General features: G+C 32.1%; 4 protein-coding genes across 5 annotated transcripts; 1 reads left to right on the top strand and 3 right to left on the bottom strand.

Annotated features, from left to right (window-relative positions):
- Positions 1–777: 777 nt before the first annotated feature.
- On the bottom strand, positions 778–3,356 carry LOC107492988 (cyclin-P3-1). Its single transcript, XM_016114066.3, has 3 exons — positions 2,855–3,356; positions 1,601–2,005; positions 778–1,361 (listed from the first exon to the last, which is right to left on the bottom strand). The coding sequence occupies exons 2-3, from the start codon at positions 1,996–1,998 to the stop codon at positions 1,109–1,111; spliced, it is 651 nt and encodes a 216-aa protein (XP_015969552.1). The 5' UTR covers positions 1,999–2,005; positions 2,855–3,356; the 3' UTR covers positions 778–1,108.
- Positions 3,357–7,514: 4,158 nt separating this feature from the next.
- On the top strand, positions 7,515–9,136 carry LOC107492986 (uncharacterized). The gene is made up of 5 exons (XM_016114062.3): positions 7,515–7,747; positions 7,832–7,942; positions 8,085–8,303; positions 8,388–8,552; positions 8,662–9,136. Exons 1-5 carry the CDS (start codon positions 7,583–7,585, stop codon positions 8,965–8,967), a joined length of 966 nt encoding a protein of 321 aa, XP_015969548.1. The 5' UTR covers positions 7,515–7,582; the 3' UTR covers positions 8,968–9,136.
- A 299-nt stretch (positions 9,137–9,435) lies between these two features.
- Positions 9,436–12,101, bottom strand: LOC107492987 (uncharacterized). Of its 2 annotated transcripts, none has more exons than XM_016114065.3 (5): positions 11,897–12,101; positions 10,768–11,280; positions 10,598–10,681; positions 10,455–10,505; positions 9,436–9,837 (listed from the first exon to the last, which is right to left on the bottom strand). In XM_016114065.3, the coding sequence occupies exons 1-5, from the start codon at positions 11,954–11,956 to the stop codon at positions 9,664–9,666; spliced, it is 882 nt and encodes a 293-aa protein (XP_015969551.1). In that variant the 5' UTR covers positions 11,957–12,101; the 3' UTR covers positions 9,436–9,663. The 2 variants fall into 2 exon arrangements, with proteins under 2 accessions (XP_015969551.1, XP_015969550.1); XM_016114064.3 differs by having other exon boundaries at positions 10,768–11,292; positions 11,897–12,100.
- A 14,342-nt stretch (positions 12,102–26,443) lies between these two features.
- Positions 26,444–27,067, bottom strand: LOC107492963 (uncharacterized). The gene has a single exon (XM_016114044.1). It carries the CDS (start codon positions 27,065–27,067, stop codon positions 26,444–26,446), a length of 624 nt encoding a protein of 207 aa, XP_015969530.1.
- Between the last annotated feature and the right edge of the window lie 582 nt (positions 27,068–27,649).

Raw genomic sequence — 27,649 nt, 5'->3', positions numbered from 1 at the left:
ATTCAAGTATTGTACATTATTTACTCAAATATCTTTATTTTGCTTTTAAGACGTGCTATATTTTGTCGTCTTGATAGGATTAGTAGATAGCTATATTATGTAATCAGCAATTAATAAAAAAATTATCATATATTAAACTAAAATATGTATTGTTATAATTTATTCAATTAATTTTTTTACCTCACCATGTTTAAAATTTTATGTATTATTGATATTTAACACTAATTATTTATTTTGTCTAAAAATAATGTTTGTCATCATTAATTAATTTAGTTAACTTCTTAACTCAACAGTATATTTTTATATCAATACATGTGTAATTTAATTTATTTTAAATATATATTTTGATATGTATTTTACACTAATGATTTATTTTAGTGTATATTTAATATGGTTCTAACGAAACATAAAACCTATAATTGTCCGAACCCCTTTGAGCCTTTGACATTCCTTTCTATTTTGAAGGAATAAATGCTGTTATTTATTCGCCTCTTTTAAAAAATTTGATCACCTAGTGCCATAGGAAATTTTGTCAATAAAATTGTAATAATAAAAAAAACTAGTTGAATAGTGTGCTATAAAAAATGCTAGTGAAAGAGTGAGACATTTGACCATTGAATGGCCACCCAAGTTGAGGTGGAGATGCTCCTAGAGGAACCAAGAACCATACACCACACAATATAAGAATATCTCCCAAGGAATTTAGCATCAAATATTACAATCCTAATCAAATAGATGAGATGTTGCTTTCATGCAGGTCACAACCACCGTTAGTACTAGTGGAAACTCTTACCAAATGGTAAGGGATAATAAACTTTAATCACAATCTCAATCAAATACAACCTTTCAATTACAATCAAATGGAACACCAATTAAAAAAATAAAATAAAAAAAAGGAAGACACAGAAAATGATGCATTACCAACCACAACAGTGTCTATTAAAGAATTGGATGAATTACTAATGACACATTATATACCAATCATTTCTTTAGCTTTGGGAAAATACTTCAAATTTCATTTTGCCACAGCTAATTGTGGAAGTACAATGATTAATTCATTATAATTTATAATACACTGATCTGATACCCTTTTTTTAAATATCTTTTTTCATCTTGCAATTGTGGAAGCACAAGTAGCATCATCTTTGTTTGACTTTGACCAGTTTTCTTTGATTCTACAAGCCTGCATAGGCCTTTCAATTTGGATTGCTTCTTTCTCCAATTGCCAACAATATTTTCCAAAAGTTCCTATACTAACCTGAAGCCTAAAATCTATCCCAAACAGAAAGCTCATCTCCAACCTGTTCAATTCAGATGTGCTTACTCCTCCAACTCTTGCATAGTATGCATTGTTGAAGAATCTGCAGAAACAGCAGAGAGCTTAATTAAAACACTACTTGGTGTCATTTTCAACCTACTAGATGAGTTACATCGAGTTATCAACAGTCAATAATATTCTCTCCATTTCCATTTATATGTTATTTATGTTACTTGGACCAATGTCAACTGATCAATAATGTACCAAAAAAGCAACAGTGACAGCTAAAAAGAATCAGAGGGAATAAATTTTTAGACAAAGTTTCAAAAATACTTCACTTACGCATCATCCATAAACTTTGCTGCAACCATAATGCTTGTTATCAAAAGCCGGTGCACGTTTAGTGAAGTCAATTTGACCTCTGTGTGCTGAAGAAATCTATCAACATATATGTGTGCAACAACAAAGCAAGACGGGCTACATCCTGCGTACTTGAAAATCCGATCGATATATTTTTGAACACTCAAAGTAGGTGCTCTTAAACCATGAAAAACAGTAACAACATCTTTCACATGCTTTGCCTCAATTAGTGTTTCATTCCTCTGAACCGATCTCTCAAGAAGTGAAGAAAGAAGTGATAAAACCCTCGGAAATCCTACTCCTTTATCCACTCCTTTAAGTCCCAACCAAAGGTAGATATCTGAGCTTACATCCTCGGTTTCCAGCGCCAGAGTCTCCATATCGAATCTGCAACGAAACAAAATAACCATTAAAGGGTAATCCTATTAACATGCATTTTTTCCAATTCTTGGTACAAATCAACAACCTCAACAAAAACAGCAAATTATTAGAACTTAGAACAAATGTGACTAAAGGATAATAATATATATTGGGCTGAGTTTGTGATATGTTAAAAATAGTTATGTTCAGCATCCGGTTTATAATATCAGCAAAGTGATGAAATTCAGAAAATCCCAAGTTCTCTCAACATCTTCTTCTCCATTCATGAACCCTAACCCTCAATTTCACAATATCAAATAAATCATATCATAGCTATTAGCAACCACTCATTCTGCCATTTTCAATCACCATACTTCAAACTTCACATAGTCTCAATCATGCCATGGGAACTTCATGTTTGTTTAGATCTAAGCAAACCCCATTGATTGGAAATCTAGCATTAGCAACATAAGAGCATAGATACCCCTAGATCTCCGGAATCTTGTCTTAAATTACAACTACAACTACAACAAATCCAATCTAATTCAACGAGTTTTCCTATCTCCCTGGCAACACAATACAAACTCTCCACAACAGTTAACAACAAAAAAGGATATAGCTCTCAAAATTTGCCTAGCTGGGAAGGAACCAGCCCCAGATCTCACAAAGCTACCTTCTTTTACTTCCACTTAACAACCCCAGAAACTAAACTAAACTACTCCAAAGATACCCATCACAACCCTGTAATAAAGATAGAAACTTTGAGCTATGTTCTTTAATTCCCATCAAAACTCATTATAGGAATGGTCAATACTCTCAAGACTCCCCATAAAAGAAAAACAGAAAAGTAGAGAGAGAAGAAATCAAGAAACTCACAAACTGTGAAGGGAAGACTCCAGCTTTGGTGATGGTGGCAGATTTTCCTTACATTAAGGGTGAAGCTCCAAGACAATAATAGTAGCAGCAGTAACCTTGTGAAGACACAACTCAACCACCCTAAACCTTCACCATTTCCCTTTGCCCTTCTTGAAATGTTAGTAATAATATCTTCTCCTCCTTCTTCTATCTATCCATACACACTATGCTGCTTTTCTTTTTTTCTTTTGTGCTCACACATAAAGGATTTGCCTTTGTTTTTTCTTTGGTTTTATCTTATCCCAAAAGTACCACAACACAACACAAATACTCTACCTTCTCTCTCTCTCTCAATTTTTTAAAGCTTAGTGTGTCGGTAATGCAATCCAGCACAACTCATACCATACCAATAGCACCTAAGTTCATTGATCAAAGTAGCTGCTACGAATCTTAAAGTGTCGTATATTTTTTGAGTTGTGTTCTTTGGATCATTATTTTGGTACACTCTTAATATGATGTTTTTTTTAAATAAATAAGATGTATATTTCAAGATATATCAAAAAGTAATTATTATATTTTTTATTTACTTGCCTTCTCAACCAGGCATACTACTGGTGGGCCCACAAGTGTTCTTGCAAAATAGAAAATACCCTTTTTTGGCTTCTAATCTAAATAAATAATATCCACACACAAAAAGAAAATTTTGTGTATGCCTTGTTGGGGTTTGTGGGTGGCCACTGTGATTGAAGGATTATTGTGGTATAGGCTAATCTACTCACATAAAATGATATATATTTTTCCCATTATTTTTTCCCTTTTTTTAACAAAAGAGTTTGTGTATAAATATTGTCTAACACAAGAGTATCACTAGTTAAATGGATCAGACTTATAGAAAATTATCTTTTTAACTACTACCTATTTAATATTTATTTTTTTAAATTTACTTTTTCTCTCTTTTATTGTCTATTTATTACTTTGTTAGTTAATTATTAATTGAAAAAAAATGTTAATTCCTAGTAAAATCATGGGTTCAAGCTATTTCAAAATAAGAAAACTAATAAAGTGAAAATGTAATATTTTAGTCCATCTTAAATCAAGAAGTGAACTTTATAAATAATACAAGTTATAAATTTAATAATTATTAAACTCTTACTTTTTAATTTTATCAAATTTTTTAAAAATTCAATTATTTTTTCGGTTTCTATAATTTTATTAAAATTTTAATTAATTCTTTATATTTTTTTCAATTAAATTCTCATTCTATATCAAATTTTATAACAAAATGCCTATGGTAATAAAAACATTGAAATTAATAGAATATTCTATTAAACTATACAGAATATTCAGTCAAATAATAAATATATTCATTTTAATAGAATATTCTGTTAATTCTAATATTTTTATCATAATAAAAATTTAATTACAAAATTTAATATAATATATAAATTTAATAAAAAATATATAAATATCTAATTAAAAATTTAATAAAATTATAAAAATTCATCATAATAGAACTTTTTTAAAATAATCCCCAAGTCATAATATGATGCCTCATAGTAATTTATTGGAAAAGGAATTTTTTTTCTCTCTGATTCTTTTGTGTTGGAATCATTATCTATAAGATAAATTATATTTGCGAAAATAAACAATACTATAGTAAACTTTAAAAAATGATTTGTGATTCCCACCCCATAAGTTATAGGAACATTAACATAACCCTTCCCTTATAGTAATAAATTGCGCCGCAAGATAGGCCATAGTTAATGGGACATTGCTTAAAGTCATTTGCAATAACGATAAAGGAGGCCTTAACTGTAACCCTATACAAATATACTATACTTTATTTATTTAACACATCACATAGATTGTAAAAAGGTTGTGTGAAGATTGAAGAAGCATTTATTAAAAATGAGAAATCATGTGCGTGACTCGTTATTATTGTGCTTAATTTTAAGAACCTTGACCTACCGTTATAATCGTAGTTTGTCACGATATATATAATTATAATACATATGAATATGATCCATGGCCATGAGGACATGTATCATTCTGGACGTAACACCTCACCGACATTTTTAATTTAAAATTAATTATGGAAAAAAATAATCTTGCTAGAAGGTGAACCAAACATCTCCCTTTCATGACCATAACTGTTTTATTAACTTGTTTAATAATTGAAACTCATGTCATCTATCTTTATAAAACATTCAAATCTTTTAATATTTACTATCTTTATCGCATAGGTTCAGGTTCATTTATACGGAGTTTAGTAATTTAGTCTAATATATATATAGTAAACATAACATCACGTGCTATATAATACTTGTTTTCATTTGAGATGTGCAAGTTAGGGTTAACTATTCTTCGGTAGGATTTTGTTAAAAATCTAATTAATGAATACATAATGATTTTAATTAGATGCAATTTTTATTGGTGGAGAAATGCTGGTCAACGCATCAAATAAGTGCACACAGCACTCATCTCTTCAATGCTCGAAGAGGTGTAAGGTGTTACTACTTACTATATAACGTGCATTCTATAGCATAAGGTTCTTTTTTTATTTTATGATATTAATTTTATCTTAAAACTTTGGTATGTAGGGATGTGGGTCCTTCGAGGCATGATTTTATTCCATTCTCATAAAATTATAATATATAAATGATAATTCTCATCAACCTAACTATGACTATGATCACAGTGATTAATTATTTACAATTTTTTTTTTGGAAAAAAAGTAGTTAGGTAGATTAGATATATCTATCAGCCTATTAAAAAACGAAAAAAAAGGGAGAAAAGAAAGATTCAAATTCAACTTACATTTTTATAAAACATATTTAAAATATTTACCAATGTACCATTCCATATAGCAACTAGCTAGTAGCACTTATTTTATAATATGCTTTTTTTTATTTTATTGGTTAAATTACATAGTTAGTTCCTACATTTTTAGTGAAATTGTAAATTAGTTCTTATATTTTAAAAATTTATAATTGGATTTCTAAAGAGAATTAAAATTTACAATTTAGTCTCTATTGTTCAAAAAATGTTTGATTTAATAAAATATTCTCAGAATATTTTCTATTTTGAACATGTGAGCTGTACATGTTTGACAATAGGGACCAATTTGCAATTTTAGTTAAAGTATGGGGACCAACTATATAATTTAACCATTTGAAGAGACCAAAAACTCTCTAAGCTATGTGAACCTATCCCGTCCCTTCCCAACTCTCTCACTCTCACTTTCTCACTTTCTAAAATGACACCCCAACCCCACCGCTCTCTATCTCTCACTTCGATGCACCGTCGCTACGCCGGATCCACGCATTTGTGCTCACGAGTCGGGTCTCGCCTCCTTCCTCCATCTCGCCTCTCTCATCCGACAACTTTTTCTTCTCTTCCAATTCCAATACTGAACACCGACGATAAATGAAAGAGAACAATTCTAATCCTAAGCATGCTCAAGGCGAACAATTCAATGTCTAAGAAAGAAAATAGCAACAAATCACACAAAAATAGCATCTCAATTTATTAGTGAATCCGGCGCGATGACAGAGGCGAGAGGCACGACGATGGTGAGCCGAGGTGAGAGACAGGGAGCTTTGGGGTTGGGGTGCTATTTTGTAGAGTGAGAAAGTGAGAGTGAGAGAGCTGGGAAGGGGTGAGGTGGATTCAGATAGCCTAGGAAGTTTTTGGTCATTTTCAAATAGTTAAATTACACTGTTGGTTTCCATACTTTCACTAAAGTTACAAATTTATCCCTATTATTAACATGTGCAGTTCACATGTTTAAAATAAAAAATATGCTGAGAATATTCTATTAAATCAAACACTTTTTGAACGGCAGGGACTAAATTATAAATTTTAATTTTTTTTAGGAATCCAATTATAAATTTTTAAAATATAAAAACCAATTTATAATTTTACTAAAAGTATAAAGATCAACAGTGTAATTTAACCTATCTTATTTTCACATAATCTTATGACAAATACATACTTAGATATTTTATGCATGGAAAGAAAGAAAGAGAAGGGACAGACTGGCAACGCGTCGGTGTTGTATATTCTCAATTTTTAATAATTCATTCACATTTTTTTATTAAAAATAGAAAATAAAAAACGTTTATTGCATTTTATGGCATAGCATTGATCGGTTAGGGGATTAACTTAAATTACATACTTTTTATTGCCGGTTGTTCTACGTAAGCTAATTGAATAAATAATTTATGTGATTATTATGTACATGTTAATTAATATTATTAATTAAAAATTTTTATATAAAACATTAAAATTTAAATTTTAATATATTAATATAATTACTAGTAATTTATTATTTTTACTGTTCATCTTGATGAATTCTCTTGATTTTTCTTTCACACGTATAAATCTAATAAGAAGCATTTTTAATAAATTATAAGATTTTCAAAAGATATTTTGTTTTTTCCAAGGATCTTCTGCCTTTAGTTTTTGGTCATGGGGGATCTTCTAGCTTAAGCATAACTCCATAAGTCCAAAAGCATATTTTCATTGAGGCCCAAGAAAACAATAAGGCCCACAAAAAATCTATGGCCTGGTTCAGTTGGCCAAAAATCAAAGAAAAGTAAAGAAAATCACATTTTCGGAACGTTGCCAAACTCATCCATTGTTTAAATTTCTACACCCCACCTTTGAAAACTAGCCGTTAACTTTTCCTTAACTTCACTTATCTCAGTTCCATTCTTTCTTTCACTTCACTTTCCTCATTCTTCAACAATGGCTACCTCCTTGGACACACCTTCGCCTTCTCCTTCACCAGTGTTTAGCCCTTCATCTGATAAACGCTTCTGGAGCACTCTCCAGAGCAGGATTGACACACTCCTCGGCGGCGATTCTCACAGGAAATTCTCAAAGGCTGAGGAAGAGGAACAAACCCTTATGGTTAGAATTTGGATTTGATTTGATTCCAGTTGTTAATGTTATTGGGTATCTTTTGTTTTTCTTAGTTTTTGATTCTTAATTTAGAATGAAGGAGCCAAGAGGATGAAGGAAGATTCCATGTTACTAATGAGAGGGTTTGACTCAGTTGCCCACACTCTCTCTCAGTTGTCTAACAATTTGGACAATGCCTTGCAGGTAGTTTATCTTATCTTATCTATTAATTTTCCTCAGATATAGTATTTTCACAAGAATTCAGTGTTTAAAAATCACAACTTTTATGTGTTGAATTGAAGAACCAACTCATATTTAAGCTTCCAGCTGTTTGAATTTTCAACAGGGTGCTAGAGAATTGGCAAACCCACCAACCTTAACTGATATATTCCATAGCAAGTTTGACAAAGTAAGGAAGAAAGAAGAGTGTTCAGGGGAGGAAGAGAAAGAGATAGACGAGTCAAAGCAAGGAACAAAAAGGAAATTTGATCACAATGATGTCTCAGAAGAAAATGCTGGCGATGGGAAACAACTGAAAGATGGGATGATTAAGAGGGCCAAAAATGTTGGTATTTTCTGTTAAACTAGTAAAGTTGGTTTAACAAATTAGTTCCAAGCTAATAATAACTATTCGTTTGTCCCTATGCAGATTGCACTGTCAATGGCAACCAAAGCAGCTTCACTTGCAAGAGAGTTGAAGTCTATTAAGTCAGATTTAAGCTTCATGCAAGAAAGATGTGTTCTGCTTGAAGAGGAGAACAGGAGATTGCGAGACGGATTCGCAAAAGGTGCAAGGCCGGAAGAAGATGATCTTGTAAGTAATCAATCCATATAATAAATTAATTAATAATCTGTTCATAATAATTTGTAAGAACATGCATAAAGCAAAACTAATATTGTGGAGAATGTGCCCTTTTTGACAGGTGAGGCTTCAGCTGGAAGCACTACTTGCAGAGAAGTCAAGGCTTGCAAATGAGAATGCAAACCTTGTGAGGGAGAATCAGTGCCTACACCAGCTTGTGGAGTACCACCAACTAGCTTCTCAAGACATTTCGGAATCATATGAGAATGTTATTCAGGGAATGTGCCTGGACTTCTCATCACCACCAGCAATTGCTGAAGAGACAAGAAGTGATGATGATTACAAAAGCAGAGAACCAACAACTCCCAAAAGTGATGATCTCTTTCAGTTCTCTACTAAACTTGATGAGTTCTACCATGAAGTGTAGACCAAAACTTTTAAGCACTGAAGGCAAATTTTGGAACCAAGAATTACAATCAATATAAATAATTAAATATTTATTTTATCCTCTTAATAATACTTTTCTACCCCACCACCTTTTGTTGCAAATATTCCTGTACTTCCACATAAATAAAAATTATTATCATTATTTTTAACCGGAGAATATTGGGGCTAAGCTATGGGCCCTTTCCTTCTGTTTCATATTCAAACCTTGTTGAGAATTAGCTGCATATGCTGAACAAACACACACTAATATCATAAAGCGTGGGAATGCAAGAATCAACCATAAATGTCTAAACTCTAAACGCCCACAGACATAAACTCCAATTCCACAATGCCAAAACCTCTTGCAAATCTCACTCTCTTAAATTGATGGTGCATGTTAACATGAACTGATGATTGTAATATGATCTGTTTCTCTAGATTCAACAAGCACTTTGCAATTTTGTTAATACTTATCTTGTGGGAGTTATAAGCCTCAACACGGGAGATATTAGTATATTACCCCAGAAGTTGTTCATAAAAGCTAAAAGGACAGTAGACATTACAGTCATCAAACTTGGCAATAGAAATTCAAGCAGTACTTGACAATAATTTCCAGGTTAAAACGCTAGTCTATTTCTAGGGTTATAGGATGTACAAGCAAATGTACTGCTGCAGTAGCAATAATTGTGAGGTCCCTTCAAGTTTCTTGAGCATCTCTCTTTCTTTTAGCTGAACATGCAGTGCGGATTGCTTGGGATGATGCATTCACAGCCGCTTCAGTAGCTTTTGACAGGTTTGAAACCATAGAAGCATTGATGGCATCCTTCATCTTATCCAAAACATCAGTCAAAACCTGATTCTCTTTCTCATACTACAAAAACATAGATTCATCAGAGGCACATCAACATTCAACACAACTACAAGTTCTATTAAATAGGTGAAAAATAGTTTTAAGAATTTTATTGTAACTTCTATGATGATTGATACTCTTGGTACCAAATGTTCAGAAACTAATGACAGAAGAGGACCATCATTAAGAGCTAGGCATTGCAGGAAGTAATCACAAGAACAAGAACAAAACTCATAATGCATTTTCCTTTTTCCTTAGGTTGGGTTAGCAAGACGAAGCAATCACAAGAACAATTCTTTTGAAAAATGTTTTATCCATCTCAGGTAATGTTCCTCAAACCTAAACTAGAAGCTTAGTAGAAACAGAAACAAGCATTCCTTTAAAGCTTTCGTGCCTTGATGTGATATAAGAGTTTTTGATAAATGCTCATAAAGAAGACAGGTCTTCAAAACAGTACATTCTTCATAAACGAGGTTAAATAACCAGCAACAGTAAGAACTGAAATGTGTCTCGCTGTACGGGTAGGGAAGAAGATTCTACAAGCAAAGAGATTAGGATAATAATGCATTCTGTAGTAAAAACACTAAAGATACAACTGGACTAAAATGATAATGTAGCAGAGCAATGTTACATCATACCACTTCAACTTTTCCAAGAGCATTTTCCAACTTTGCAGTTAAAGATTCAACCTGTGTATATTATGTATAACAAGAACAGAAAAATCAGTCCAAAACCAAATGGGGGATCTTAGTGGTTGCATTAAGAATAATTAAGTATAGACCTTCTTCTGTGATTCAATATACAAGCTCAGATAATCATTAGTTGTAGCAGATGGAGCTTCATATGGGCCAGCATTTCCATCAACCTGCATGTTTAGTATATAAGCTAGAGAGACAACAAACAGGTGCATGAAAAATGTAATACATGCCCGAGTTCAGCATTTAAAAATACCTTGAATTTTAAATTTTCAAGAGCTTCTATTCTCCGCAAGATACTTTCAACTTTTTCATCCAAACTCTTCAAGTATGAATTTTCTGCAGCAGGCTCGGGATCGGGCTCTGGCTCATGCTCAGGTTCTGGTTCTGGTTGTACTTGTGGCCCTAGCTCAGACAATACTTGTTCCATTTGAGCATCTGGTTCATCTTTTTCACTGTCTCCATCTTCAATATATTGAATTCCACGAATTTTTTTATCAGTATGAACAACTGCACTTTTAATGCGCTCAGAACGCCTCACATATGAACTATGGGATTTAGATTTTTTCTTAGTATATGAAAGCCAAGGTTGGTTCACTTGCTGTTGCACCGGGGTTCTTGCATTATGCATTACAGCTCCATCCACCGGGGGATTTGGACACCTCAGTGGAGAACGCATGCAGTTTGAGTTTGGGTCTACTGGCCCTGGTGATGTAATGTTCCCAGTGAAAGGTTGTGGTACCACCCTCTCCAGAGAAGGGTTTCCATGCTTCAAAGAGAACTAAAGGTACGTCAGTAATAAGAGTAAAATGTCTCAAAACATGAAGATCAATTAGCTCACTTAATTTGATCATAGAATTCCATAGTTGTTAGTAACATGGATTAAAGAGAAAAAAAGTATATTTTGCATTACTATACTATATATACGTTTAGACTTTAGACATGTTTCCCACAAGCTTGTGAAACCGCCTAAATGGCACGAAAAAGGGGTAAAAAAGCAAACTTTTCTCAGTCAAACTGCACAGTGCCGTATGAAGTGGGGACAACAAACTAAGAAAGCATGAAAACCCAAACTGAAAGGTCTCACATTTTCAATCCTCGTCCTAAAAATTCCTCCTTTGCTCACTAGCGCTTTCTAAGTCGATAAACCCTAACCAAATCGAAACCCTAAGTTACGTGCAGACAACACAATGAGGTGGAAAAAGAAGAACCTTCCCATGATCACAAAGAAATTAACAAACTAATGATCACAAGAAGTTGTACATGCAAACGGAAACTACTGAACTACACCAAAAAAAAAACATAAAATAAACTAAAGATAATAATAATAAATAAGAAGAAGAAAAGACAAAAGCAGAAAAATAAAGCATAAGATTGGAGGGTACCATGGCAATGGGAACCTTGTCGATGGAAGAGTTCTTGGAAGCACTGGGTTTTCTCCCCATTTTTCTTCGGTGAAGTGTCACGGAAACAGAAGAACAACGAGGGAATGAACAAGTAAATAAAACCGAAAAAGAAATGAAATTTATGGAACACAGTAATGAGCAGAAAAGAGTAGTGTATGTGTATTGGATTTTAAGGGGCAAAAACCTTTGGGTTTAAAACTCAAAATGGCGAAAACGAGGCGCATGGCATCGTTGCTGATTCATAACGTCAAGCCTCACGACACGTGTGGGTATTGCCTTGGGTATTTCATATTTGTCTATTTGTTCTATTCATTTTTTTTTTAAATTTAGCTAAGTCTAAAAATAAATATATTCATGAGTCGAGTAAAATTTGATTTAGTTTAAATTTGGCCATAAATATTGATCCGTTATATTTTGAAATTTGTATCCAATTCTATGCCTGTCAATTTTTTTTAAATTTAGCTAAGATGTGATTTAAAAATATATATATTTATAAATCGAGTAAAATTGAGTTTAATTTAATTTAGATTTGATTATAAATATTGATCCGATGTATTTTGAGATTTTTATCCGACTCTAGATTTGTAAAAAATTTATTATTTTTGAGTTAAAATAAAATCGGATAAAAACTTAGTCCATATAAATTTAAACAAAAATAAATAAATAAAAACAACTTGTTACCAATGGAAATTAAGTAGAGTTGAAGATTGGCACAAATTTTTTTAATACAAAATTCTAATTTGGTATTTTATCCCCGATATTTGTTTAAGCAATTAGTAAACTAATCAGTAAATCAACTACTTGGTTGAGAGATTAATTTTAATATTTTACTATTTGTGATCGTCAGCCCAAAAGGCTTGTGTATAAGGCCCATTAAGCCCAACCCAAGGGCAATGAAGTGTGGATTATATTTGTGTAATGAATGAAACCTAATATTTGTGTAATGATCCCAAAAAAAAAGAGAAGAAGAGGGTAGTGAACATGAACACCATGTCCTGGCTTAATTAAGAAGCTTTAAGAAAATTGTACAATGGAGTATTTGTATAATGTGTACAATAGATTATTTATTTGACTTAATATGAGTTAAAAAATAAACATCCAGAATAAAATACTATTAATTTTTCAAACACAATATACCCGTACTATCCAGAATAACCATCCGAGTACCAAGAATAATAAACATCTGATATCCTACTGAATCGAACATTTATATACTTTAATTGCACACATTGTATAAATACTTCATTGGTTTTATATATTATCTGATTTTTAAATAAAAATGTCTTTTCAAGCATTTGTTTGCACAGGTTAGCATTGATTAGCCAATTTAGAACAACCGCAAATGAATGCAAAGGGTGGAATATTGGGCAAACGCATTATAGTGGATATGGTTAGGGCATTGACACAGCCTTTAATTTCAAAGGAAGTGTGCATGTTCTTGAATGGCGCATATATTCTTATCCCCCTCCTTTTTTATTTGCCTTCTCATCATATTCCTTTCCCAATTTTAATTTCTTGTGTTAGGTGCATAACATATAGGTATATATTATTATAGCTACTAATAATAAGGACTATATATGTGAGTGTATATGATGTAACAAAACTAGGAAGGAGTGCTAGGCCCCCTCTCCTATTGGCTTCACCGGTTTCATCATTTATACACATAAGCCTCTTTTATTGGAATAAGATTCCTCACACAATTCATTTTTGTTTGTCTCAAAACTTAGCTTGGTATCGTATAATTGGTTTTTACGTCATTCCTTGTCTCATGAAAATTTGTATAATTACTACAACGTTAAGGGGGACCAACACATCTCACACGTGTCACTCCACTAATCCATGTTAATTAAGCTTGGACGCCGAAATGTATATCTTTAGAAAAAAAAAAAAAAAGATTGCGCTACTTTCTTCATCGTCATCATGGTACTAAGGTTGATGATGTGTGACCACTAGTTATAGGTATATAATAGTCTATGATTTTGGCATATAATTGTTCTTTCAAGCATGCCTATGGTAAATTGGTAGAGATATTACTCAATATCTTCTCTAATTATTTCATTATGGATTTATGGTCACATATTAAGAGGTTTAATAATAAATAATACACAAAGAATCGAAGAGATATAAATACGGGGATGGATGGGAGATCGACACGTCTGACCAAATCAATAATATTACTTGATTAAGAAACGAAAATATCAGCATGGTGCCTAATTGGTAATTTAGGACGTTCTTTGCAGTACAATGCATGGGACATGTCAGATTCATCCATGGACTTGTACTTCATTTTCAATTTAGTTTTTAAAGTAGCTTTAATAAGTTCTATTTAATTCATAAATTTTATTAACGTGACTCATGTTAATTTTTAAAGTAATTTTTAATTAATAAAATTAATAAAATATTAACGTAAACAATCGAATATCAGGTTTAATTCTATAAAATTATATTATTTTAGATTTTGATATTTAAATATCTAAAAATAATATCGTAAGTAACGTTAATTAAAATTTTTTATTCTAAAATAAGTAATACAGTATTATTTTTGAACTATTTAAACATCAAAATTAATACTATCATAAATTTTGTTGTAATATTTGATTGTTTATATTAGTGTTCTATTAATGTTTGTAATTTGAAAATCATTTTAAAAATTAAATAGAAGCGAAGACTAAATTTTTCAATTTCTTTATAATTTATTATTTTTTTTAAACTATCAATGCTTTTCAGAAGGTTCCAATTAAAATTTTATTTCTTTTCAGCCAGATTTTTATTACGTGCATATGGAGCAGAGGCCTCATGCGTGCACATAAAAAAGAAGAAGCATGCAATTATCAAATTATGAACAGAGAAAAAAAAAAAAAGAAGCACACACATGGTGCATATTTTACAGACCTTCTCCAACAAAGAATGTATTTGTTCAAAGTAAATATCCCATTTTAGAAACTAGGAAAGAATTTTCTTTTATGTATGAAAATTTCTATAAAAATGTAGCATGCGTCTTTTATGCTAAATAGTGTATATATATAAGCTACTTAGTACAAGAACTGAAGTGCGTAAAGCATGGTCTATGTCTAAGTCTCCATGTGGGTGCAAGTGGACAATTTTTTTCCTAACTCCATGATACACATGTATTATTAATTCTTTTTCATTTTTTTTAACTGCATGATATATATTAATGTTGCTCAAGAGTTGTTGAGTAACAAGACACAAATAGGATTTTGAACCTGCTGGTTTCACTCCCTATAGCAATCTATTATTGATCATTAAGCAAAGAAGGAAAAAAAACGTGTAGAGTAAATAGTGGAATGGACTCTAGATATTTCAGGACCAAAGTTTATTTATAAATTGCATTGCACGTTTAATTTGTGTGCATCATGAAACATAGCTTCTCAACTGGTCCATAGAAAATTTTGGCACACAGCTTGAAGAGTTTGCTATATATTTTTCATATTTCTTCTTCGTGTGTTCTTAAAAAAAGTTTAAAGCTAACATGAGAACTAATGCTAAATTATATGCCTAAAATATCAAGTAGGAGAGATGAAGTTTTACATCGATAGATAATAAATTAATTAATAAGAAATATATAGCATAAAGGTATTACATATATAATGCTTTTGCATAATATCTTGGATATGTGATTGAGGGTAAGGGAATATATTATGCGTTAGTTTGATTAGTTTTTTTTTTTAAGGTTTAATTATTCTATTGGTCTTTATAGTTTTGTAAAATTTTTAATTAAGTTTTTATAACTTTTTTTTTTTTAGAAATAAGAGATTAAATTGGAGAAAGGATTTGTGTATTATTGAGTGTAATCAAATTGTCTATTTAAGTTATCTGAAATGATACAATATAAAATGGTATTTATAGGTACTAAGAGAATCGTAATAATAAAGACGTAATCTCTTATAATGAATATTCAGATATACTAAATAATATCCTAATTGATCCTAAACACTTTTAATTGAGTCTTTACACCAATTTTTTTTAATTGAGTCTCTACACTTTTTCTTTTTTTTTTTTTATTTGAGTCCCTACATCATTTTTTTTAGTTAGATCCCTATACAATTAAACCAATTACTATCAACAGGGACCTAATTGAAAAAAAATTGTGCAAGGACCCGATTAAAAGAAAAAAAAAGTAGAGTTAATACTCAAAATGGCCCCTGAAATTTGAAGACAGACTCAATTTGATCTCCGAAATTTTAATTGACTCAATTTGAACCCCCAAATTTAAATAAGTGACTCACATTAGCCTTTCTGTTATTCTCCATTAACGGAACACTTACCTGGAATGTTAAGTGACACGTGGGCTTGACAAGTGGGCTTATTAAACAACGTCGTTTTCTCCTTGGCGGGTAATCTCTTTTCAAACGACAGCGTTTCCCATTCTGAGGTTAAAATTCAACAACACCAATGATCAAACAACTCAAAATAGGGAAACTCTTCTTCTTCTTTTTCATTCTCTCGCATGCACCATACTGTGGAAGATCAATGTTGCTGCTAGTGTAGGGCGCTAGTAAATCTTGTCGCACGCATTCTCATTTGCTAGCACGAGAAAGAAGAAGCTGCGCACCACTGTTTCTCCAAAAAAGGTTAGTAATGCAAGCATTCTATGTTTGGGTTCAATGTTATGTTTTCTGTCTTCTCTTGGTTGGGGTTTACAGGCCATTAATTTGTGCTCTATTTGATACTCAAATGGATTGGGTCCATTGTGAAAGAAGATAGTTTTTTAATTATTGATCCTCTTCTGTTAGGATTTTTTTTCTTTCAAAAGACTGATTATGATTAACGTTAACTGTATTACAAAGAATGATGGCAGTGTAGTTTACAAAACAGACAATACGAATGAATTAACTGGACTAGATGAATATAGATTGGATGTATTTTCACTGAGGGATTACTACAAGGAGCTCGGTTATGCTGACATTGTTAAATGTTGGTGGCTTATTCTGGAACAGCGTCAAAGTTGACTGAATTTATGAAAGAAAAGCAACTCCCGGTGTGGAACCAATGCAAGGAGCTAGTTCTGGGACAACGTCAAAGTTTATTGAATTTATGAAATTTGTCCCCACTCCGGGCTTCAAAGCACCAAGGAAGAAATAGACTTTAAATTATGTTGTCTTTTGTGGATGAATTGATAAATGTAATCCAAAGTGTGTGTTTTGAAATTATTTTGTGGCTGTTTTATAACTAAAATTTGCATCAGTGGTTGTTTATGCCTTTTATCATATCTTGTATAGGGCTTTCTTTTGGAACCTTTTAAATAGTCCTTTTGTTTTGTGACTGTAATGATGACATTTTAGACGTCACTTTTAGTTTATCATGTGTTACAATGGTCATTGGCATGACTATGATTGACCTATGAAATCAGATTCTAGGTTTATTATTACAACTTATTTTGTAATTTAGAGATTTGGTAGATAAATTACAAGTTAGTTTATTATTCATATTTGTAGATTTGTAATCAATCTCTTGTTTATTCTTACCATTTTATTTTTACAGGTTTAGTCACAACTTTTAATTTACAGAATCATATCCTTACTGAATTTGTAGGTTTAGTCAAAACTTACAATTTACAAAACAGGTTTGTATTGAAAAAAATATAATTGTAGTGACATTAATTCAATTTTATTCATCACTTTCCTACACCCAAGGTATAGCCAATGGCTACAACTACAAACAAAACAAGAAAAAAACTCAAAATACTATTCCATACTTTTAAAATCCTAATTTCAGCTTCTATTGCACTAATCTTCCAACCCACGTTCATCTTCCAATACTCAATGCTATTTGCAGTTTTATGTTTGCCAGTCATGTCTTCTTCTTCCACGCCATTTGTCCACACAAAAAGTCCACACCATCTATTTCCAAAGGTCTATCACAACAAGAACCACAAAATAAATTATGCATGTATTACAAAAAGAAGATGTAAATTCAAGAAGGAAGCAATTCAAGAACTCACATTATAATTTGGACATTCAAAAAATGGTCTTTCTGGATTTGCTTCTGCTCCAGACCAACGAAGAACGGGACGCATTCCACAATTACACCAGTGTGGAACCTTTCCAGATCTAGCTCGATTTGGATTCCTATCCAAACTTCCATGTGAATGAGATCTGTTGCAGCTTCCGGAACCTTGGCTGGTGCTCCTCATCATCTTCTCCAACACACAAACAACGATATCGATTTAGGAATTTGGCACTTGTTAGGATTTTATATTCATTAAAAGGGGGCTAAATTGAGTCTAAAAAATTTTTTGCTATGTCATCAACGTTTAATAAGGTCATCTATCAACTCCACGTGTCACTTAATATTCCAGATAAGCGTGCCATTAACGGAGATTAACAGAAAGGCTAACGTGAGTCACTTATTTAAATTTGGGGGTCAAATTGAGTCAATTGAAATTTTAGGGATCAAATTGAGTCTGTCTTCAAATTTCAGGGGCCATTTTGAGTATTAACTCGAGATCTAATTAAAAATTTCGTAAAACTATAAAAACCAATAGAGTAATTAAATCTTTTTAAAAAATAAAGTATTTTTATTTAATTTAAAATTTATTCAAATATGTCTTTTAAAAAGGTAAATTATTTTTTTTCTAAAAATTAACAATATTTTACTTTTTAAAAAACAAAAATAAAAAATATTTTTAATATTTAAAATTTTTTTAAAAAAATTATCTAAATATAAAATAATTTTTGTTTGTTAAAAAATATTTAAAAAATAATAAAAATAAATATTTTTTTAAAAAACCAATCAAACTTATTATAAACATTTTCCGTACAGTTTTAAAATTTTGGCCAATAGAATTTGTAGAAAGGAGCAGGGATAATAGCAGGAAAAAAGCGATGAAAATGATGCTATCTATCTTTTTCTCTGACCAGAAAAAATATACAATGGCCATAGAATTTGAAAAATGATGAGTGTGTTTGTTGTAAACTCCATGACTGATTGAAAAAAAGTCAAGGAAAGTTGGGGAACCTCTTAGCTTATTAAAAGACATATATCAAAGTGATGAGGAATTATTCAAACATTAGTATCCATTCCTTCAGTCCCTCTTGTTTGGTCGGTTGACTATAAATAGTTACATACTATCTACTACTATGTATTAAATAACTTGTTATTAAAATGAAGAGCTCTCTGCTTATTTTCCTCTAAAAATAACACACATTATGCGACGTACAATACCTAATTACCTATTGTTCCTTCACTCAAAATGTCTCGGGTATTATTGTTTATCATGTCCAAATAGCATCTACTTTGACTTTATGATATATTTTAGAGTTATAACAATTAAATGGAATCAGGTATTATTAATTTGTAGTTATGTATATGCCAATTAAAATTTATCTGCTTGATTTCAAATGAGAATTTGTTATCTCCAAAATTCGGAATGGTTTGAAGAAAGGATTGGTTTGAGAAGAAACATGAGTGAAATTATATCTACTATTATATGTATGTGTCTATTTTTTTTCCGGTACAATTAGATATCTATTAAAATTTACCATTTAATCGATTATTATTTATAAAAAGGAAAATTATAAGGAATCAAGTGTGTAATCAATCAAGAATTGAACAATTCAATTAATTATAATTATTAATAATTAATTTTAAATTTTTTAAATTTAAAATTTAAATAATTAGAAACTGATTAATTAAATCTAATTAAAAACTATAAAAACCTTCTCCTTTTCTTCCATATTAATCTACACACCCCAATAACAATACACACAGATTCTCTCCCTTATCGGCGTCCCTACCTCCAAGTGCTGTTGTTGAACTCGAAAATGGAGAGCGCTTCAAGATAACAAAAACTTTCAAAAGGTTCAATCTTTTACTCAGACAAGGATATCAATTCTAATCTTGTATATGCTCTCAGGGTGAAAGATAGAAACCATTGATTAACCTACTACGAGAATCCAATAACCTACTTTTTGAATTTAATTTTGGGAAAAAGACAGATAGGTCCCTAACTTTTCAAACTTTTGACAAATACATCCCTGACAAAATTTAAATACAAAAAAGTCTCTGACTTTAACAAACGGAGGACAATTTAGTCCTTCCATCTATTTGCCTCTCATACACCTAACGGAACTGGCTGACGTGGCTGAAACGGTGTACAGGTGTCCGTTACGGTGCCACGTTGGAAGGAAAAAAAAGTTCGAAAGACAAATAAGTCATTGACGTCATTTTGCAAATAAAGTTCGAAGGACAAATAGGTCCTTGAGAATTTTTTTTTCATTATACTTCTATTATGCTTCTATTATGAGAATTTAATTTATAAAATTAGGCTAATTTTTTTTGTATGGAAAAAATATTGGTGTTTTTGTTAAAAATGAGAGAATGTGGTGTAATTATAGATGGGTGGATCTTTTTTGTAGGAAGTCAACACGTGGGGGGCGTGGTGCAACACGTGGGGCGTAGTGAACACGTGGCAGCATCTTAGCCAACACGTGGGGGCATGTTGAATAATTTCCACAATACTGTAATACACTTCAAATGTCAATATTCAACCAAAACATCAATTTTCTTTCCATATTAAAAATAATTTCTGATAAAATTATGCTTGTATTTTGAAATCCAGTTAACTTGTTTTATTCTACAATTTAAATTATTTGTATTAAAATTGTAGAAATTGGGCTTGTTATGTTTCTACTCTTTTTCTTAAATTGCATTAGTTTAATTATAGTTCACTTTGTTCTAACAGTATAAATTATGCATGACACAAAAGATTTATAAAATCAAACTACTTTTACAAAAAAGTCGTAAGTTGACAAAAGTTTTTGACTAAGAAGACCAAGATATCTGCAGATAAAAAATTAAATAATAAGATTTTTAGTTATTATTTTTATATGAAAAAGTCTAATTTTTTATTAGTAATTAATTTTAACATTCGTTATCGAAAATTTAAAATAATTTAATGTGTATAATTTTGCATTTAAAATATTTTAATTGTAAAAAAATATCGAATGACATATTTTGATTTGTCAAATTACTAATATAAAATATAACTATATATAGAGTAAAAATAGTAGAGAGAAATATAAAAATGGAGAGAGGTAGATGAGAGAATTTAGGAAATGAGTTTATTAATTTTGAAAAAAAAATTCTCAAGGACCTATTTGTCCTTCGAACTTTATTTGTAAAATGACGTCAAGGACTTATTTGTCTTTCGAACTTTTTTTCCCTTCCAACGTGGCACCGTAACGGACACCTGGACACCGTTTCAGCCACGTCAGCCAGTTCCGTTAGGTGTATGAGAGGCAAATAGATGGAAGGACTAAATTGTCCTCCATTTGTTAAAGTCAAGGACTTTTTTGTATTTAAATTTTGTCAGGGATGTATTTGTCAAAAATTTAAAAAGTTAGGGACCTATTTGTCTTTTTTCCTTTAATTTTTTCAATTTCGAAGATATAATAAACTGTTTTGTTGTGGTTGTGGTGTAGTATTCTGTAAAAGATAGGAACAATTGATCCAGAGAAGGCAAAGAAAAAAAATACTGGTTTGTAATAGAGACGAGACCGCGAGAGGGGAGAAGAGCCTTGTGGCTGTGGAGATTGGTGCAGTGGGAATGATTCTTTGCAACGATAAGTTCAGTGGTGCAGTTTTGCGGAGCTTCAGGAGTCGTTCAAATAAAAGGAGTGGTGAAGCACGGACTGTTTTTGAACAATTACAAAAATATAAAAAATATCTATTTAATATAAAAAATATCATAATACTTAACAAAAGAAATGTCCAGCTATAGGATTAAAAACAAAACCATATAATTCTTAAAAAAATAGAAATATCCACATTTGCAATACAAAAAATTTGAAAAATACATTAAAGACTAAACCACCAAAAGTAACCATGAAAAATTGATTCGCTGACAAAAATAACCATGAAAGATGAAAACTCCTCAGATACCCACAATTGATTTGCTCCATTTGTCAAAAGTAGCCAAGTCTGATGTAGCCTTAGCAGAGTGGCATACTGGACTGTTTACGTTGACGATTACACGTGTTGGTAGGCATACGTATACTCAGTATCATTTAGGGTCAATTTGAACCCTAATTCTTTGTTCTTCTTAGTTGGAACCTAATTCTTGCAGGGTAACCCGAGCACAGGCATCCAAGGTAACTACAAGCGAAGAACCCTAATTCCTGAGTTAATTTATGCTAATAGAATTTGAGCAATGTCAAGGAGAGAGGTAACTACAAGCGAAGGAAGCAGATTTTCAGGAGCTTCACATTCAAAGATGAAGAAGAAAAAAATTATGGATGAAAGATGTCACTGTGGTGAGTATGTTGTCTTGTTAAAATCTTTGACGGTTAATAATCATGGAAGATGGTCATCTGTTGCCCCTTTTCGAAGGTATGGAACATTATTTATGATAATTAGATAAGTATAGGGTTCTTCTGCATCTTTGATATTTTGATTTTTTGGCTTCTATAGAGTCGAGATTGCCATTATTTTGTTTGGGTTGATGAAATTGATGGGGGATGGCAAAGTTTCGCAAGGTGTTTGATTATAAGACTCAATGAGCATGAATGTGGTGTTGCTAATCAAGATGTGACAATTGCTCCAACAGACCACATGACTACGAAGGTTGAGAAGAAGATTGAAGGTGAAATCAAAGCTATGAGAGTATGGCTTGTGTCCGTGTCTTTAGGATTGTTTGTGCAGTTTACGCTTTTTTTGTTTGTAATGGTCATATACAAGTGATTGATAAGTTTGAGTCCTAAATTTATGCAGAAGTTTATAAGTAGTTTCGGTACAGGGTTGTTTTCTATCAATGAAGATCAATTTAATTCATATTTGAATGGAATGATATATTTGCTATTTATTGCATTTTTATTCTATCACTATTCTCAATAATTGTTATTCTTTTCTAACATTGTTTAAGCATTTTGAACTGAGAAATTAGTTAATCATAATAACATCAATATCAGAATATAATATGTATTAGCATAATCATAAGCACTCATAATCATTCATAAGGTTCTAAAAAGGTACATCAATAACTGTTTAAGTAGTGTATGTAGCATACGAACATGACATGATAATCTAAAATAAAAATAGTAAACATAAATGATCCTTAGCAGTAAAGTATTAAGGTAAATTACATAAATATAGATTCCCAAAAAGATAAAAACTGTCAATTTTTTTTAATTTGGTGTTGAGTTACTGCTTCCTGTGCCTTGCATAGTAGTAGATGGTTTGGGTGGTCTGAATCCAAAAATTAGCTATGTTGGTATAAGGTGTGATCTTGGTGTTGGGATAAACTGTGCAAACCTGGAAGTTGTGCTTGCACTGACTCCTTGCATTGTATGTGGGAACATAGTGAATGACCTAACAGATACATTGGATGGCTGCTGAAGAGTGTTCAAAGTTGGAGCCTGAAGCACAGAGGTCTGAACTTGTGATGGAGGAGGTTTCTTGGTGGATCTCTTTGTTCTCTTTATTTTCGTGGTTGGTGGCCTAATTGGTGGTAGCACTTGTGGTGTATGCGGCATATTAGGAGATGGATTCAATGTGGTAGTGGCCTATAAGGTAAATTAGACATGAATGTAAATAAACTTAATAGTTGAAAAAATATTTAAGCAATTAACAAATTTATATTTTACCCGTGGTTGGGTTTCGGCACCTAAAGATGCCTCAAATTCAGCTGCTGCAGCATCCAAGGCTGCCTCTATCTCTGCATCCTCTAAGGTTTTCTCCCAATACATTTCAGCCAATCTTTTATCATTCTCATCCTGTGCTACATTAGCAGGTGGTACATGTGGTACATGTGCAGTTGTTGCTGCAGAAGAGTTTTGACCATTTGCTGTAGCATCTGCAGAAGTAGCAGCTGCTGCCATGGCTTCTTTTTTAGCATTGCAACTTCTAGAATTGTGCCATTTCTGTATAATAATTGAGATTTTATAATAGTTTACAACACAAATATTCACAGATAAATATTTCTAACAATTGTTATGGTGAACAATATTTCACAAACCTTCAAACAATATTTGCATTTTATTTGACCGTATTTTCTCTTTGTCCTGTAAGGGTCTTTCATCATCCCTAACTTCACTATCAATTTGGTTTCAAGAACAACAATTACTACAATATTCGAACCATAAAAAATTATACAGCTTAAATAGAGGAACAAGAATACAATGAAGTTACCACAAATCTAAACCCTATCAGAAATAACCACAACAACAAAACTAATTTTTTCATATAGAACAAACAACTCTTATAACTTAGAGGTTACAATCATCGCATTACTTAGTTCATAAAAGTATTATCTCATAGAGCCTTCAAGAATGACAGAGTTTGCCTGTAAACATTGAGTGTTGGAGAAGCAGCAACCTCCTTCTTCAATGTCGTTGCAGGAATGTAATCAGAGCACAATGGGATTACGTTAGAGAAGAAGAAAATGAAAAACTCCTATGTTAGGGCATGATTGATTTCGCGCTCAAAAGGGAGTGGTAACACCTCTTTTTGTTCTTCTATTTGCAATACTTGAAGGAGTAACGCTTTTTTAATAAACTAAATATATGCAATTTTAATTTTAACAAAAAAAATTAATCCACTTAAGGCATCTTTTTGCCACGTTGCAATGGATGTGGACATATTATATAATTTAACAACATTTTATTAACGTTTGGTCACATTTGACAAATGGAGTAAATTAATTGTGGGTATCTAAGGAGTTTTTATCTTCCATAATTACTTTTGTCAGCAAATCAATCTTTTATGGTTATTTTTTGTGGTTAAGTCTATATTAAAAAACATCTATTTAGTATAAAAAAACATCATAATGCTTAGTAGAAGAAACATCCATATATATCAATTTATCTTTATTAAGACGGACTTCGAGATCCAATCCATTAGAAAGTTAACAGAAGTTTTACAATATTTAAATTTAAATTTAAATCTAATAAAACAAAAATAATAAACTAAAATAAAATTCTAACCAAATTAAAATTAAAATAATACTATTTAAATCAATTTTGTTCGATTTTAAGTGTATTCTACAATTATTTAACAAGAGTAATGAATATAATTATTTTTGGATGATTTCAAATGTAATTTATTTAGTAAGTAATCTTGTAATTTTAGATATATTAAAAAATTATTTATGTTAGAAAAATATAAGCATGAATTTAAAGGAATTTTAGATGTGTAAAAAAATGTTGTATAATATCTTATTATTTTAGATGTATTAAGCATAAATTTAAACAAATTTTAGAAAACAGGTTGAGAGGTGACACAAAGAAGCAGGGACAGTGCAGCGCAAAGGGAGGACTAAACTAAAGTGTGGGAGAGGATATAGGAAGAGTGGAGGCTGAGATTAGAGAGTGTGGGTGGTAGGGTGGGGTGGCGGCTGGTATTTTTGAGAAGAAAAGTGAGTGAGCTTTTTCAGGATTAATAAATTGTTAGTTTTGAATTTGGATTGCTTTAGACTAATAATGGTTTAAGAAAAAGAAGAGTAAAGTGATAATTTTAAGATTTTGATTTTGGATTAATTAGTCTTTAAAAAAAATATCAATTTAATGTGTCTATTTAAAAAATATAGTCATGTAGATAATTTTTAGAGTAAAATTTTGTTTATTTGGATAGAATTTGTGATAAATAGAAAACACTTGATAAAGAATATATGAAGACTCAAAAGATATTATTCAAAACTACATCATTTTCTTACTCAAGTGACAGTAACAAGATATGCACCACTGTAAATAATAAAATACATAGATAATTTTCTTTTATTTCGTACTATTTATTAACAGAAGAACATATATATTCATCGTTTGTTATCTTAAAAAATCTAATTAATACTTTTTTTTTCAATGATTAATTAATTCAAGGTCAACATCTTCAATAATCTAATGGTCATTTTACTCGAAAGAAAAAAAAGAAAGATAAACAGCATGCATTTAGTTCAACTCGTCTCACCAATGTTTGCAGGTTTTTTTTTTTGTCAGGTTCTAGGCCACAGATAAGCCCAAACCAAAGAAAATCGGAACCCCCAACCCTATGACCCGATCCGGTGCTAGATTTATTCTCCTTCCCCAAGCTGCAGCTGCTGCTCCCTTACCGGCGGCACTGTTACTCCGTCCTTTGCTCCCCTACGCTCTCGCCTTGATTGAAACTCCAAGCCATAATCGTCGAAGATGGAAGCTGCGCCTTCACTTCGGGCTTCGTCAGATGTCGGCCTCTCCAGATAAGGTGGCGCCACCCAAGTCATAGTTGGTTTCCTAGTTGTGTCGTCCTGATGGCTGGTGCGTTGTAGCTCCGCTGTGGCCGTCTATTTTCTTCCGCCTTGATTAGCGACACTAGGGGAGGCATAGCAGGATCTCCGTCCTCTTTAGCCGTTTAAAACACCCCCAGCTGGTAGTAAGAATCTTATCCTCCATTATAGCGCCTTCATCGCACCAAGACAGCAAGCCCAAGATTCCGCGACAGGTTTATTTTCTTTTCTTTCCTGGAGAAACCCACTGTTCTACTCCACCTTCTCCCGCAAGCCTAATTATGTTGAAAGTGTTGCTGCTCGGTCATGGTCTATTTGAAAGTACTCCGTGCTTCTCTTCTTGCAATCTCTCTAATTTCCACTGGTTGATCCCAGGTCCAATTACGATTAAGTCTGCCGTTTATCGCAAGGCTTGTCACTTGGTGTGCTAGTTGATTGCCCTCCCTGTGTGTCCACGTAAAACCGCTATTCGATATACCCTCCACCAGGACATAGATATCCCTTAGAATCAGATTTATCTCACCGATAGTTTTCTTCGCTTTCACTGCTTGGATGAAAGGTAAACTATCCGATTCAAATAGGATATTTTCCAATTGTAAATTTTTTGCTAGAATAAGAGCATTCCTTAATGCCATTGATTCCACTGATAAATTTGATGTTGCTCTGACTGTTTCAGCTGATCCTGCTACTACTTTTCCTTCATTATTTCTGATTACCAAAGCTATTGCACCCTCTTCGGTTTTCTTCCTGAAAGCTCCATCAACATTCGCTTTGAGCCTGTCTCCTATTGGCGGCCTCCAGGTAATCCTTCTTGTGTACAGATTTCTATTCTCAATACTATTTCTTTTGTCTGTGATTGGCTGCTTCTGTTCATCTATTTTATTTGCCTCTGCAAATTCTATTTCTGAGATTCTTGCCCTTATGATCGTTGCCATTGGTTCTGTGTTGCTATTTCGAAAAATTGCATAGTTTCAAGATTTCAAAATTTTCCAACTTAAGTATCCCAATTTGCTTATCATAGTTTCTTTCAATTCTTTGCCTTCCCTGTTAATTTGCCTCATGCTCTCTAATAGCCATACTCCATATGAAGTAACATTTTTCGGTGTTGGGATGCATTGACTTTGAGCTCCAAACCACACAGCTCTCGTCCGGGGACATAGTAATAGTGCATGCTCCGTTGTTTCTACTTCAGCTCCACAGATTTGACATATCGAACTTTTTATGATTCTCTTCTTGTATAGGTTATAGTTTATTGGAATTATATCATGTGCAGCCTTCCAAGCAAACATTTTGATTTTTTAGGGACTCGCATTCCCCAGATTCCCCTCCAAAGTTCCTTCAAATCTGTACTTGATGACGTTAAACCTGTTTCATGTTCTCTTTTTTCCATCTTTGCCGCATAATAGCCTGTCTTCACTGTGTATGTTCCGTCATATCTGTAAGGCCATATTATCCGATCTTCTTTATCAATAAAGCTTATAGGTGTTTGCATAATCATATCTCCTATGTTCTGTGGA

Source organism: Arachis duranensis, chromosome 6 (assembly GCF_000817695.3).
Source record: "Arachis duranensis cultivar V14167 chromosome 6, aradu.V14167.gnm2.J7QH, whole genome shotgun sequence".
NCBI lineage: Eukaryota > Viridiplantae > Streptophyta > Magnoliopsida > Fabales > Fabaceae > Arachis > Arachis duranensis.
Note: the sequence above shows the minus strand (reverse complement) of the source record. Positions and strands in the feature narration are given on the sequence as shown.